This window comes from Entelurus aequoreus, linkage group LG21, assembly GCF_033978785.1.
Source record: "Entelurus aequoreus isolate RoL-2023_Sb linkage group LG21, RoL_Eaeq_v1.1, whole genome shotgun sequence".
Lineage (NCBI taxonomy): Eukaryota > Metazoa > Chordata > Actinopteri > Syngnathiformes > Syngnathidae > Entelurus > Entelurus aequoreus.
In genome coordinates this window covers 29,375,798-29,390,534 of record NC_084751.1, presented here as the reverse complement: position 1 = coordinate 29,390,534, position 14,737 = coordinate 29,375,798, and the positions used below count along the sequence as shown (strand labels likewise).

Below are 14,737 nucleotides of genomic sequence, written 5' to 3'. Positions count from 1 at the left end.
TTCACCAACACAGATGTCCAGAATACTGTGGAATTATGAAATGAAAACAGAGCTTTTTTGTATTGTATTCAATGGGGAAGGCATACCTCTGTTCCCCTGGCTACGTCACGCGCATACGTCATCCTCCAAAGGCTTTTTCAACCGGAAGTTTAGCGGGAAATTTAAAATTGCACTTTATAAGTTAACCCGGCCGTATTGGCATGTGTTGCAATGTTAAGATTTCATCATTGATATATAAACTATCAGACTGCGTGGTCGGTAGTAGTGGGTTTCAGTAGGCCTTTAAGAGTTCTGTAGTAGACTGATCAAGACTGTTTTCAGTAGCTGGTTGAGCACAGGATGGTGGTACCTGGTGGTATCTGTTTGGTGCTACATCTTCTCCTAGTTGTGCTTGTTTTGCACTGAGAAAATGTGCTGAAGACAATTGAAGAAAGTTTAGTTCTGTGGCAATTACAACATTCTGCACAATTTCTATGAAGATGATTATTTAGCCTGCTCAGTGTGGTTAGAGTGTCTGCCCTGAGATCAGTAGGTCGTGAGTTAAAACCTTGGTCGAGTCATACCAAAGACTATACAAATGGGACCCATTACCTCCTTGCTTGGCACTCAGCATCAAGGGTTGGAATTGGTGGTCACCGCTGCTGCTCACTGCTCCCCTTCACTGCTCCCCTCACCTCCCAGGGGGTGGAACAAGGGGATGGGTCAAATGCAGAGGGTAATTTCACCACACCTAGTGTGTGTGACTATCAGTGGTACTTTTACTTTAACCTTTATTTGGTGTGCATTGGTTCAGAGAAGAAAGCAGTGTCCCTTTGTCAAGAAATTCCAAGTTTTGTGCGCAAAAGGTAGTTTAAATATCACAAAATGGATCAGTAACAAATGCACGGTTCTTGCTGCAGTACCTCAGAATGATAGATCCAAAGAAGTAAAAGACCTGGATTTGGACAGCCAGGCGTTGCATCTGGAGCCAGCCTTATATGTGCAATGGCATGTCCTGTCTGACTCTTTTAGGTTTAAGATCACTTTCAAAAAGCATCCTCTAACAAAAGAGGAATCTTGCCCATAATACATTTAATCTAAAAACCTCTTGGTTTCTTGGCACCTGTCATTTTGTCGGGTATGAAAATCTTACAAGACCTTTGCAGAAGACGTCTTGGTTGGGACGGTCCATTGCCGCCTTCTGTTGCTAAGGAATGGGTAACTTGGCTGAAAGATCTTCTACTCCTCAACGAATGGAATGTAAGTTAGTGCTTAAAGGGGTCATATTATCATTTGTTTTGAATTTACAAAATACATTTAAAACATTTCCATGTGGTCTACATAACATGTAATGGTGGTTCTTTATGGTAAAAATGTTGCGTAGATTGTTTTACAGACCATTTTCAAACCATTTTCTGACTGTCTCTTCATTCTTCATCCACTGCATCTTTATTATGTCAGCCTTGTTGTCGCTTTTGCGCTCCCACATCCAGTCTACTGACATATGCTACTTTGTATTAGAAATAGCAACGGTGGAGGATGCGTGGGAATTTACGAGCCAGTCTGGCCCACAACAAGAGGATAGAGAAGAAGAAGGAATTTGTTTACAACAATGTTGGATTGCAATGGCGGACTCACGCAAAGCTCTTAAGGTAAACTTCTACCATATATGAAGTAATCCGCTGACGTCACCAATTGGAAAAACGTCACACATTTTGCAAATTCCAAACAGCTCGTTTGGAGGAAGTATGAAGAAAGTATAAGTCATCTCAGCAATGCCTCCACGGTTTGATTTAAAAAATTTCGGGACTTATGCAGATCACGAATACACAAAAACAGGTACCAATAGGTAAGGCAAGTTGCTCTTGCATTATAGGTCCCCATTTACGTTGATTATGTTGCCTTTGCACAGCTCCATTACTTTGCAGATGCCAGTGAAAAATAATTTAGGACGGTGACCAAACTTTTTATTGTGCGACAACATAAGCCAGGTTCACTGCACAATTTGTAAATCTTTTAAAACCCATCACATTCCTTGTTTGGAATTGACTGGACCAATTGTTGAGGAACGAGTTGCAAATGGAACTCCTCGAGTGTTTGTTTTGGACAGACAGTACTTCTGTCCTGAAATGCATCAGAAATGTCCGACCTGCCTCAGAACAGAATCACTCCAGACAAACATCCTTTCAGCCAGGTTGGTTTGGACTGTTTTGTAACATGTGAGGTCAGGCGGGGACGAACTGTGCTAATGTGGTATGGGCTCATTTTTACGTGTGTGGCCATACATCTCCAAGTTTTGTCGTTGTTGGATACAGAATCCTTCATTAATGGTCTCAAGACATGTATTGCAGGGCCTTATCAGGTACTAGAAATAGGCTCATACAATGGCTTGAATTTTGTGTATGGAGAGCGTGAAATAAAGGAAGCCATTTAGAAGTTGAATCACAAATACAAACAGCATGGTGTTGCAAAAAAAATTGAAATGGGTTTGAACACCCCAGCCGCATCACACCATGAAGGTGTGTGGCAAAGAATGATCAGGTCAGTTCGTAAAGTGCTCAACTCCATCGTGAAAGACTGACAGCCTGGATGAAGAAGCTTTGGTAACTGTGTTCTGTGATGCTGAAGCAATTGTTGACAGCTGTCCGAGGCGTTAACCCCTAACCAGCTACTCTTACTCAAGACCAAACCATCGTTGCCCACAGGAGTGTTCAACATGGCCATCAAACACAACTAGTCAGGTGACTCCCCGGCCAACATGGCCCCCAAACACAGCATTTCACTTGACTTCTCTGCCAATATTGCAACCAAATACAACTAGTCACGTGACTCTCTTGCCAAAATGGCCACCAAACACAACTAGTCACATGACTCCCCTGCCAACAAGGCCCCCAAACGCAACGTTTCACTTGACTTCCCTGCCAACATGGCAACCAAACACAACTAGTCATGTGACTCCCGTTCCAGTTTTTGATGGCGAGTTGCATCAGATTTGAGAGATGACATCAGATGTATTAAAGTTGCTAAGAATTAAAGGTTCATAGAAGATTCCATTGGAACTGTAATGGGTCATTTTTGACCCCACTTGTGGAATAGTGGGATTGTGATGCAATATCTGCAATTTCTTAAAATCAATTAAAAAATAAATAAAAATGCGAATGGCGTCATGTCACAAACATGTTTTATGAGGAATACTTGAAATATGAATATATTACAACTTTTCGTTTTAAAAATGTTGAAGAATAGCAACCCGTGTGGTGATCCACGTGTGCATCTAAAGATTAAAAAAATTAAAACAAATGAATTTAAACACAAGCTGGTGCAGTGTTATTGAATGAAATAAGCCTTAATACATTGCATCTTTTGCTGCAACTTTGCGGCCAAACTGATGCAAAATCAGGCATTTTTGGCAAACAATCACAAAAAAAGCTTGAAAAATACTGGAGGGCCTAACTATAGCGAGACCATCATCAAGGTTAAAATCAAAGCTATGAATTAAGTTTATTTGTAGTTAAAAGCATTACTAACATTAACATAACAACAAATGTATACATTGGTGTGGAACAGTTGACTAAATTTCCACCAAAAATTAAGGAAATTAATTGGAAAATAACTAATCAAGAAAGTCATCAAGAGAAATATTCATCAGTCACTCGTTTACTTGAATATATACAAAAATATATTTATAATATATTGTGTATAGAAACTGTTATTACGTTGATGAGTTAATTGCCTGGCAGCACATTGTGTACTCTGTGATACAAATAAACAATACAAATAGACACCAGATGTGAATTTCAATACTACTATCACAGTAGACTCAATCAAACAAAAGGAAAAGGTTGGTTTTACCGTTTATATTGCTCCTGTCAATCAGGTTGCTATCAGATGGCCAGTAGGCGTGGTCTCCTCCTCGACCTAGAAAACCCAAAGAAAAGAGATGACAGTAGCAAATATTATCAACATGATATTACTAACATTCAGCAGGTCACTTCTGTTTTTCGCTTCTCTTGGAAAATAGTATAGATTTCCAGGTACACATTTTTGGCCTGTGATCCCGATCTGATTTTTTTGGTCTCAGATCTGATCCGATTTAGAGTCCTGATCAGATACTTCGACTACAGATTATAAAACAGATATTTAATAACAAGTATCTAAATTAAACACAGTAAAACCTTTTTATAAATAGCATATTTATATAATTTCCTAGTAATGTAGTAAATCAGATACTGTAATAATTGTGTAGTATTGAATGCCATTTTTTTAACCAAATACAGTGACTAAAGTGAAATACAAGCAACAATTACTATTGGCTCTCAATTAGACCACTTGGGTTTGGCCAGCAAAGCCTTCCTGCATCCAGAGACTGAGATTGTAAACAATAACAAAATGACCCCAAAAAAGGATTTTGAATAATAAGACCAACAAAAATAAATATGCAAATCTAATACATTTAGTATTGTTTATATACTGATAGTATCGACATCTGGATCGATCACCATTACTTTACATTGAAGCTTTATATCATAGTTTACCTTCTTGTTTCATCAATCAATCAATCAAAGTTTACTTATATAGCCCTTAATCACAAAGCACAAGCCACAACGATATCCTCGGCTCAGATCCCAGATCAGGGCAAGAAAAAATTCAACCCAATGGGAGCAACGAGAAACCTTGGAAGGGACCGCAGGGTGACCTGTGCAATGGATGCCGGGTGGATACGGTTAATAATGTGAGAGTCCAGTCCATAGTGGGGCCATCCTGCTCGATGTGTGTGTGTGTAGCATGCTGAGTAATTATTTTTCCTCCAGTGATAAACAGGATTGGAAGAAACTGTTTATTTTCCACTATGGTGGTGAGGTTTGGTATCTTCGAAGTGGCTTTGCACTGTGAATAGATGACTCATTCATTGTTTTCGAGCCAGTGTTCTGGCAAGACACGCACCCTCGTGGAAGTCATGCAACTCCTGCACGTGTGTAAATACAATCTTTAGTCACGTAAACCCTGGGACACAGCTGAGGTAAAGATCAGCTGGGCTCGTCAACTCATCAGCCTATCACAGACCAGTTTAGAAAGGCAAATATCGGTGCCTACTCGATCATGGGATCACATTGAGGTCATCTCTAGTAAACACAAAATGGAAAACGAGACACGGTTCTGGAGTTAAGTAATTAAACATATTTTTGCTGCCTTGCCAATGGTTAATTTAAGTCATGAACGTGGAGCATTTTAGGTAGTACCTTACAAGATAAAAAGCTCAACTTAGAAAGCAGTTCAAATGTGTAACTTGTAAATCGGTTTATAAGTTTCATTTATAATGACAGTGTGTCTAAAGCCCATCATGGAAGTATTGTCTTGTGCATCAATAGGTTAATATTGTCCATGTACTGTAAATACAAGAAATGGTGGGAACATCATGTTGATGAAAATCAATGAATTTCACGCATCTACACCGACACAAGATGAGACAAGTGTTGGGGAACGAGACCATGGAGAGTCAATAGAACTCATCAACGTTGAGCAATGACCCTTAAATATCTACTGCGACACTAATCTCCACCTAGAGGGATTTCTTTACGGCTGCGGTGGGTTTTCCACTCATTGAATGATGAGGGGCCACTTAATGTTCTTTATATTTGTGTTCATAAAACATGCTGCAGTCAATCCAATGTAGGTGCTAAATTGTTAAGCATATGCAATAGAGCCCAATAATAATGTCTTATTTTTTAAATCCAATATAGTACACGTAATAATAGAAAATACAAATGTATGGCCTTATCCACTAAAGGTTTGCGTGTATTAAAACATGTGCATTATTGTTCTTTTAACGTTGACTAATTATGGCAATTAATTACTTTGTTGAGTACTTGCTCATGTGGGTTCTATAGTTTGTATGGGGAGCATGGAGATGACCTTTGTTGTGATTTGGCACTAAATAAATAAAATGGAATTGAATTGAATAAAATCAACAATAACGACAGTATTAAAGTAAACTGAGCTATCGTATCGAAAGAGTGATAATAATACTTGTAAGTATGGTTATTCTGTTCTTCAACGGATTTATACTGAAAATTAAATTTTGTTGTACTTTTTAAGTGCAAAGACAATACAATTCCATCCACCCATAGTCCCTTTATCGACAGATATCCAAATTCAGTATCGGGATCAAAAACGATTAGGCGGTGCATCCTTACCTTTGGCCACCAGAAGGAGCCAAAAATGATGACAATTGACATTGGTTGACAAACTTATAAATATCGGAGCAATATAAAATTAAAACAATTAAACATTTTAACATTTGCTGGGGATAGGTTGATTGGCAGCACTAAATTGGCCCCAGTGTGTGAATGTTGTCTGTCTATCTGTGTTGGCCCTGCGATGAGGTGGCGAATTGTCCGCCCGAATGCAGCTGAGATAGGCTCCAGCACCCCCTGCGACCTCGAAAGGGACAAGCGGTAGAAAATGGATGGATGGATGGAAAAAAAAAAAAAAAAAAAATGCAAATTTTAGGGTTTTTTGTAATGATATTGGATCACAGTAAGGCATTATTGTAAGGTCATTTTAATAAAAAAATATATATACAGTTGTGTGCAGCGTAAATGTGCATTATTTTCCTCTTTGCTGACATGCTTGGATTCCTCCAAAGCCACGCCTACTCTGTTGCGATTGGTCGAGGGGTCTCGGGTCAGCTAGAGTCGGGTGTGTGTTAATTGTCATCGGCAAAGAGTAAAGAATAATCGGATACTGGATATAATTTGCCGAATACTGTAGTGGAGAATGTAGAGTCAAACCGTTGCTTTGTTCAGGAATCATCTGTATGTGAATTGGCGAAAGCATATGAGCAGTGACTGCGAGGTAGGTCTTTAGTTCCCCTGTAAACAACATTTTCACTGCTGCCTTAATCCGGTTAAAATACACAATTCCTACACCTAAAAAAACCCCTCTCTGGATGACATTTTCAAGAAAAGGCAACAATTGGTGCTTCAACATCATGTAGAACAAGAGCAGAATATTTTAAACATACACGACTAAAAAATTGGAAAGGTAAGAAAGGATCCCTTTAAGAGTGGCATTAGTGCATTAGTGCTCATGTACCACTGTGATGAATAGAACTGCAGAGCATGAGTAACGTCAGCCCTCTTCTATTGTCTCTTGCTTTAATGATGACAAAATGCTCTCTCTGTGCAATAAAAAAATATGTTTTATTGCACAGGATCCAACTTTCTGTATTTTCATTTTTTTTGTCTGTTGTGTCTTTGTTTTACCAGAAATATTTGTCAATTCTTAATCTTCTCTCCTTATTGCTTTATATCACCTCCTGTGACTTATTACAAACGGTAGAAGGAGGCTGATACAACTACCGTACTGCTGTGTATAATTACCACTCATTGTCATCAGGATCTGGCAATTAAATGCAATAGAGTTTTTAATTTGTCTGTACTCATTTGTATGTTATGTTGACCTTCCAGATATATTTGTCAGATTATGATAATGCGGAAGCAGACAGTTATGCTGGCTTTAACCTTTTAAAAGTGTTGGAACCTAGTACAGGCAACAGTGTGGTTGCATTTGTGTTGCTATGGTAATTGCTACGTGGCACATGTATTCTTATCCACATTCTATATATAAATCCGCATAACTGGGCGGCTAACTGTGCATAACTGTGTCGGCTAAAACCTCAGCAATACCAAAACAACAGAGGGCTTTGAACACGCACTTAAATAAAGTCAGCAAGAGCAGAGCAGTCTAACTTAGACCGTACATAGGGTCTAATGCAGACCTGGGCATTCTGCGGCCCGTGGGCCGCATCCGGCCCTTTGTGCGTCCCTGTCCGGCCCGCGTGAGGCCAATTATAAATTAAAAAATACATTTAAAAAAGTATCTATGTCGAGTGTGCAATACAACGGTGCTGCTTTTGTTTTGAAAATCGTTATTTGTATTACTTCCGTGTGGACGTATGCGTGTGCGTGATTGTGAGTGAATGTGAACAGCTGCAATTACAAAATAAAGTTGAAAAAACATCTATGTCGTGCGCGCAATACAACTGTGCAGCTTTTATTTTGAAAAGTATTATTTATGGGCGTGTGTCAGTGTGTAACCTGCGAGTGAAGGTGCACATGCAGCGACAAGTGATGCACGGTTCACACCCGAGACGCTAAAAAGAGAAAAGTTGATGAGGAATGCCGTGTTTTCAACAAGACATGAACTGCAAAGCAACGTCCCCTCTAAGGTGCGTGCCTGCGCAATTGCGCACTGCTCAAGCGTCCGCTGCGCGCAGCAAGTATATGCCGCGCACCAAATCAAATCCCATTAGATTTCTAAACAAAATAAACATATTTATTCTATGGAATTTTGCAATGCAACTTTGAGTGACAGTGACAACAAGCGGCCCTAACGGTGTTTGTCAACACCGTTCAATTGAACACCGTTCAATTATTGTAACGTCTATCGAGATGCTTCGAGGACAGGAATTATATCGATCACTTTATTGAGCAAAACTGTTTATATTCGGACATAACCACACCAAAAACATGAGTAAAACAATTCTATCTCGAAAAACTAGTCATTTTCTGCCGTACAAACCAGGCCAAAACCAACTTGTCATCTGTCACCAACACGCATAGCACTAAACCACTGGTGCGTTTATGGCCACACAAAAAGTCGGACAACTCAAACACCACACAAAGTTACACTATGACTCCTCAGTCATACGTGTGCTTATTTTACTGTCATTAATTATTAATGTTAATTTATTTATATTAGTCATGGAATGCTGTTACACACACTATGTTGAAGTATTACTATTATTATTAATTATTATTATTATTATTATTATTTATCTTACGGTATATATCAAAAATAATATTGACCAAATTTAATTGAAATAATGTCGATGTGGCCCTCCAGCAGTGCTCGGGTAGCTCATGCGGCCCCCGGTAAAAATTAATTGCCCACCCCTGGTCTAATGGGACACAATTAAAGAATAAAGAAATATTTACTAATCACTTAATGTGTCATCAATGTATTATCATTTGGAATTAGAAACCTAAATGTATGTACTTAATATTTATTTTTTTAATCAGCTTCATATCAACAGTAATACTATCTCCGATCCCGCTCTCATCTCTAATGATTTAATGAGCACTTCTTATCTGTTTCTCGTACACTGCATACCACTCTTTATTATTTGGCTCAACATGTTATTTCCCCGAAATAGTTTTTCCTTCAGGAAAATTATACCTCTTGATGTGTATAATGCCATTGGTGAGTTGATAAGGACTTTAGTGCTGTTCCAGATAATCAATGACTAAACTTTAAATGTATGGCTCACATACTAATGTATCCTTTGGCTAATTTATTTAATCTCTCCTTGTCTACAACACATCTTATTCCCTTCATATGTAAATGTTCCAGAGTTGTTCCTCTTTTCAAAGGTAGAGACCCAACTGATGCAAATAATTTTAGACCAATTTCCAGAATCTCTGCAATTGCACAAGTTTTTGGCAAAAAAATATTTTCCATCAATTATTTCATTATGTCACTGAAGCAAATATTTTATCTCCAGGTAATGTTGTTTTTTCTACCACTTCAACTCTTCTTTTCATCTGAGGGCATTCAATCTATCGCAACTGGACTGTTTGGTTTGTCTTGGAAGACGTTTTGCCTGTCATCCGAGTAGGCTTCATCAGTTCGTGGTCATAGACTTAGATTGGCCAGCTCTACTCTAGCGACTGGTGCTAAACCCCAAATGTTTATACTCCAAAAACTAGGTGGTTGTGCCTGGGCAAGGATGGTTTCGCCCTATTGTAGTGAGAAAAACAATTGTTTGATGCAAATGAGCAATCCTACTGTCAAAGCCAACGACAGTCGTTAAAGTGTAATTCCCCCTCGTTACCATTGACCGTCTATGAGCACGAACTGATTAAGCCTACTCGGATGACAGGCGAAACGTCTTCCAAGACAAACCAAACAGTCCAGTTGTGATCGATTGAATGCCCTGAGATGACAATGACCTGGATGAATGAGAACATTTATAGACATATAACTCTTCTTAAATTTACAAATGATTTGTTTCTGCATCCGACACCAGCCAACATACAGGTGCAATTTTTATTGATTTGTCAAAAGCTTTTTGATATGGTTGACCATCATCTTCTGCTAGACAAACTGCATCATATTGGACTGATTCAAAATGTTGTCCTTCTATTTAACTATAATATTCACAATAGATATCAGTATGTGTCTGTCAATGGTTGTCAATCTAATCATGTTAGTTGATAGAGGTGTCCAACAAGGTTCTTTTTAAAGCCCACTTCTTTTATCTCTGTTTATTAATGATTTACCTCAAGTGTGTTCATTCTGTCATGTTTATCTCTATGCCGATTACTTATTCATCATACCAAATCTGATATATCACAAATCATCACGAGTAAAGTATAATTTTCAACGAGATTTCAATACTGTACAACACAGGATTGATAACAATAGATTTGTTCTTTAAATGAAAAAGTTGTTTTTTATCGTCTTTGGCACAAAACATCGTTTATCTCATGTACTGGAGTTGCATGTTAATTTCAGTGACAGAACTCCACTACAGCAAGTTTATGTATTTAAATAACTTGGTCCTGGATCGACCCTGAGCTTACCTTTAAACCATGTATTGATTATATTTGTAAAAAAATGTATGGCTGTTAGGGCTCTTTCTGCAGATCAATCTGTTGTTTTTAATTTCTACTTCCAAAAAGAATAATGTCACAATTTTTACTTGCCATACTATATTATGCTGATGGTGTTTACTAAAAAGACTACTGACTCTATCCTTAAAACTCTCAACCTTTTAAATAATTATTTGTGCAGATTTGTCATAAGATGTCCATTCAGAACTCACCATTGAGTTATGTACCAGCTGTTAATTGGCTTAATCCTACATAGCGGCATCACTTTTACTTGGTTTTGTTTCATATTAAATGTATCTATTTACATGTCCGACCATACTTAAAGCAACTTTTGGTTCGGTATAGAGCTCCCTATTGTCTCAGACAAATAACGTATCCTTTTTTTACAGTTAGTAAACTTCATAAAGAAATAGGCTGTAGTTCATTCAAGTTTAAAATCCCATTTGATTAGAATAATATTTCTGCTTCTTTAAAGTCTATTACTTATTTTTTCAATGTTTAAATTGAATTTATATTACCACTTGCAAACAAGTTGACTTGTTTCTGATGTTGAAGTTGTATTCGGTTGCTCCAGATGTTGTACTGTATTGTATTGTATTGTATTGTATGGTTTTTGTAAATGCCTGTGAGCAGGTGTGTTGTGGGGTGCCGTGGAAGTAAAAAAGTAGTGTGATTTTGTGTTTGTAGTGTATTATTGTAATGTATGTATTATCCATCCATCTGCTTCCGCTTATCCGAAGCCCTCTACCCATTTACTTCGTCTAGTTCTTCCCGGAAGACCCCGAGACGCTCCAAGGCCAGCTGGAGACAAAATAGTCTCTCCAGCGTGCCCTGGGTCTTTCCCATGGCCTCCTACCAGTCGGAGGCACCCTAAACACCTCCCCAGGGAGGCGTCCGCGAGGCAACATTACCAGATGCCCAAACCACCTCATCTGACTCCTCTCGATGTGGAGGAGCAGCGACTTTACTCCGAGATCCTACAGAATGACAGAGCTTCCCACCCTATCTCTAAAGGAGTGTATGTTTTATGTTTTTCCGTATTTGTATGGGACACCCTTGAAAAGGAGATGCTGCATCTCCGGGGGTTATCCTAAATAAAATGTAAATTTATTTAATTATTTCATGATTTAAATAATTGTTTGATGATTTATTTAATTATTTCATAAACCTGTGTGCCATGAATTTGTTTCATCTCTCAAACTCACTCATCAAAGTCAGTAGGTGTGGCTAATACAAATCTAGTCCAATGATTGCTTTGGTTTGAAGCCTTTCAAAACATGGCGACTAAGTTGTGTGGAAGCAAGACCTGCTGGCCCAAACAGAGCATGTAAAAGTTAAAGTAGAGCAATTTATTGAAGTTGTCCGAGTAATTTCCACACTTTCAAACCAGGATATCGACCAGTAGTCTTGCGTTTCTCTGGTCGAAGTGCTCCATAGACAAGTTAAGGTGCTGGGTAACCAATTAGTGACAGGACCCGCCCACTGACTTTGACACATACAATAAATTAATTAAGCACTGACACACAAGTTCATGAAATAATTGATTACATTGTTGAATAATTGTGAACTCATAATGTAATAACATCAATAATTAATTAAATAATTAAATGATTACATTAGTGCATGTGCCTCACAATACAAAGGTCCTGAGTTCAATCACGGGCTCGGGATCTTTCTGTGTGGAGTTTGCATGTTCTCCCCGTGACTGCGTGGGTTCCCTCCAAAAACATGCACCTGGGGATAGGTTGATTGGCAACACCTAAATGGGCCCTAGTGTGTGAATGTGAGTGTGAATGTTGTCTGTCTATCTGTGTTGGCCCTGTGATGAGGTGGCGACTTGTCCAGGGTGTACCCCAACTACCGCCCGAATGCAGCTGAGATAGGCTCTAGCACCCCCGCGACCCCGAAAGGGACAAGCGGTAGAAAATGGATGGATAATGAATTTCACTTTTTCATTAAATACAATAAGGAAACATTTGATAACACATTTATATAATTAATTTAAATTAGAATTAAATAATGACACATTTAAGTAACTATTTGAAAATGTAACTTTGTTCAATTTGACCTTCAAAAAGACAAAGACATATTCCCAATATATCATTTAACAATATACTTGCCTTGATCATTTGCCATCTTGTCTGGATGCTCCACTGAACAAAAAACAAAAAAGAAAGATTAGGCACATTGAATAAATATAAACGAAAGGAGGTAATTTATAGATGAATAATGTTTCAACACAAATGCAGAGTACACAGACTCACCACTGGAATGAATGAATGTATTGCTCAAAATTACATATACATGTTTAAGTAAAGTATATACACACACTATACCAACATTTTGTTATTGGTACCAGTACCAAAATTCATTTGATACTTTTCAAAATAAAGAAGACTACAAAAATGTCTATATTGGCTTTATTTTACCAGAAAATGTTATGATACATTAAAGGCCTACTGAAAGCCACTACTACCAACCACGCAGTCTGATAGTTTATATATCAATGATGAAATCTTAACATTGCAACACATGCCAATATGGCCGGGTTAACTTATAAAGTGCAATTTTAAAATTCCCGCCACACTTCCGGTTGAAAAACTCCTTTGGATATGATTTATGCGCGTGACGTCACAAAAGCAACGGAAGTGGTTGGACCCCATCGGACCCGATAGAAAAGCCTCTTGTTTTCTTCGACAAAATTCCACATTATTCTGGACATCTGTGTTGGTGAATCTTTTGCAATTTGTTTAATGAACATTGGGGACTGCAAAGAAGAACGTTGTAGGTGGGATCGATCGGTGTCTTAGCGGCTAAGTAAAATACTGTAATATCTGTGATATTTGCATTAGTGTACTGTCTTTAAGGGTTTGGGGAACGCGCATGCGCGAGTGAGTTGGCGGAGAACTTGAGTGTGTGTGAGCGTGAGTTTTGGCTAACAGCAGCTCGTGTATGTGTGTGCGTTACTTTTTGAACTACAACCAGTTACCGCTTTTTAATAAAGCGATTGAGCAGCGCTTCCTCGTCTGTGTGACTCCTTCTCCACTGCGGGGCATTACAATACTTACAGCAACACAACAAGGACTACTTACTACGCCTAGCCGATGCTTGCCGCCAAACCCACGGACGAAGTCCTTCGTCGTGCCGTTGATCGCTGGAATGCAGGTGAGCACGGCTGTTGATGGGTTTCTATCTTCATTTGAGAACGATGCTACGCGCTAGCTCAGTAGCTAAGTGTGTCACCGATGTATTGTCTTGGAGATAAGTCACTTTAAATGTCCATTTTGCGTGCTCGACTCTCATTTTCAAGAGGATATAGTATCCGAGGTGGTTTAAAATACAAATCCGTGATTCACAATAGAAAAAGGAGAGAGTACATAGTTCTGTGAGGTCTGGTTGCTAAGTTAGCTTCAATGGCGTCGTTAGCACAGCATTGTTAACCTTCGCCAGCCTGGAAAGCATTAACCGTGTATTTACATGTCCACGGTTTAATAGTATTGTTGATTTTCTATCTATACTTCCAGTCAGGGATTTATTTATTTTGTTTCTATATGCAGGTAAAGCACGATGCTATCACGTTAGCTCGTAGCTAAAGCATTTCGCCGATGTATTGTCGTGGAGATAAAAGGCACTGAATGTCCATTTCGCGTTCTCGACTCTCATTTTCAAGAGGATATAGTATCCGATGTGGTTTAAAATACAAATCCGTGATCCACAATATAAAAAGGAGAGTGTGGAATCCAATGAGCCAGCTTGTACCTAAGTTACGGTCAGAGCGAAAAAAGATACGTCCATCACTGCCTCTCAAGTCGTTCACTGTAACGTTCCTCATCTACGAATCTTTCATCCTCGCTCAAATTAATGGGGTAATCGTCACTTTGTCGGTCCGAATCTCTCTCGCTCCATTGTAAACAATGGGGAATTGTGAGGAATACTAGCTCCTGTGACGTCACGCTACTTCCGGTACAGGCAAGGCTTTTTTTTTATCAGCGAGCAAAAGTTGCGAACTTTATCGTCGATTTTCTCTACTAAATCCTTTCAGCAAAAATATGGCAATATCGCGAAATGATCAAGTATGACAC

At 38.7% G+C, this 14,737-nt stretch overlaps 1 protein-coding gene across 1 annotated transcript in view; it reads right to left on the bottom strand.

The window, feature by feature from the left end:
* dcc (DCC netrin 1 receptor) overlaps positions 1-14,737 on the bottom strand; it is a 563,221-nt gene that overhangs the window by 158,264 nt on the left and 390,220 nt on the right. The window contains exons 20-21 of the mRNA XM_062031404.1: positions 12,776-12,808; positions 3,832-3,897 (exon numbers count right to left, since the gene is read on the bottom strand). Coding sequence (XP_061887388.1) covers positions 3,832-3,897; positions 12,776-12,808 — 99 coding nt within the window. The remainder of the gene's footprint in view (positions 1-3,831; positions 3,898-12,775; positions 12,809-14,737) is intronic.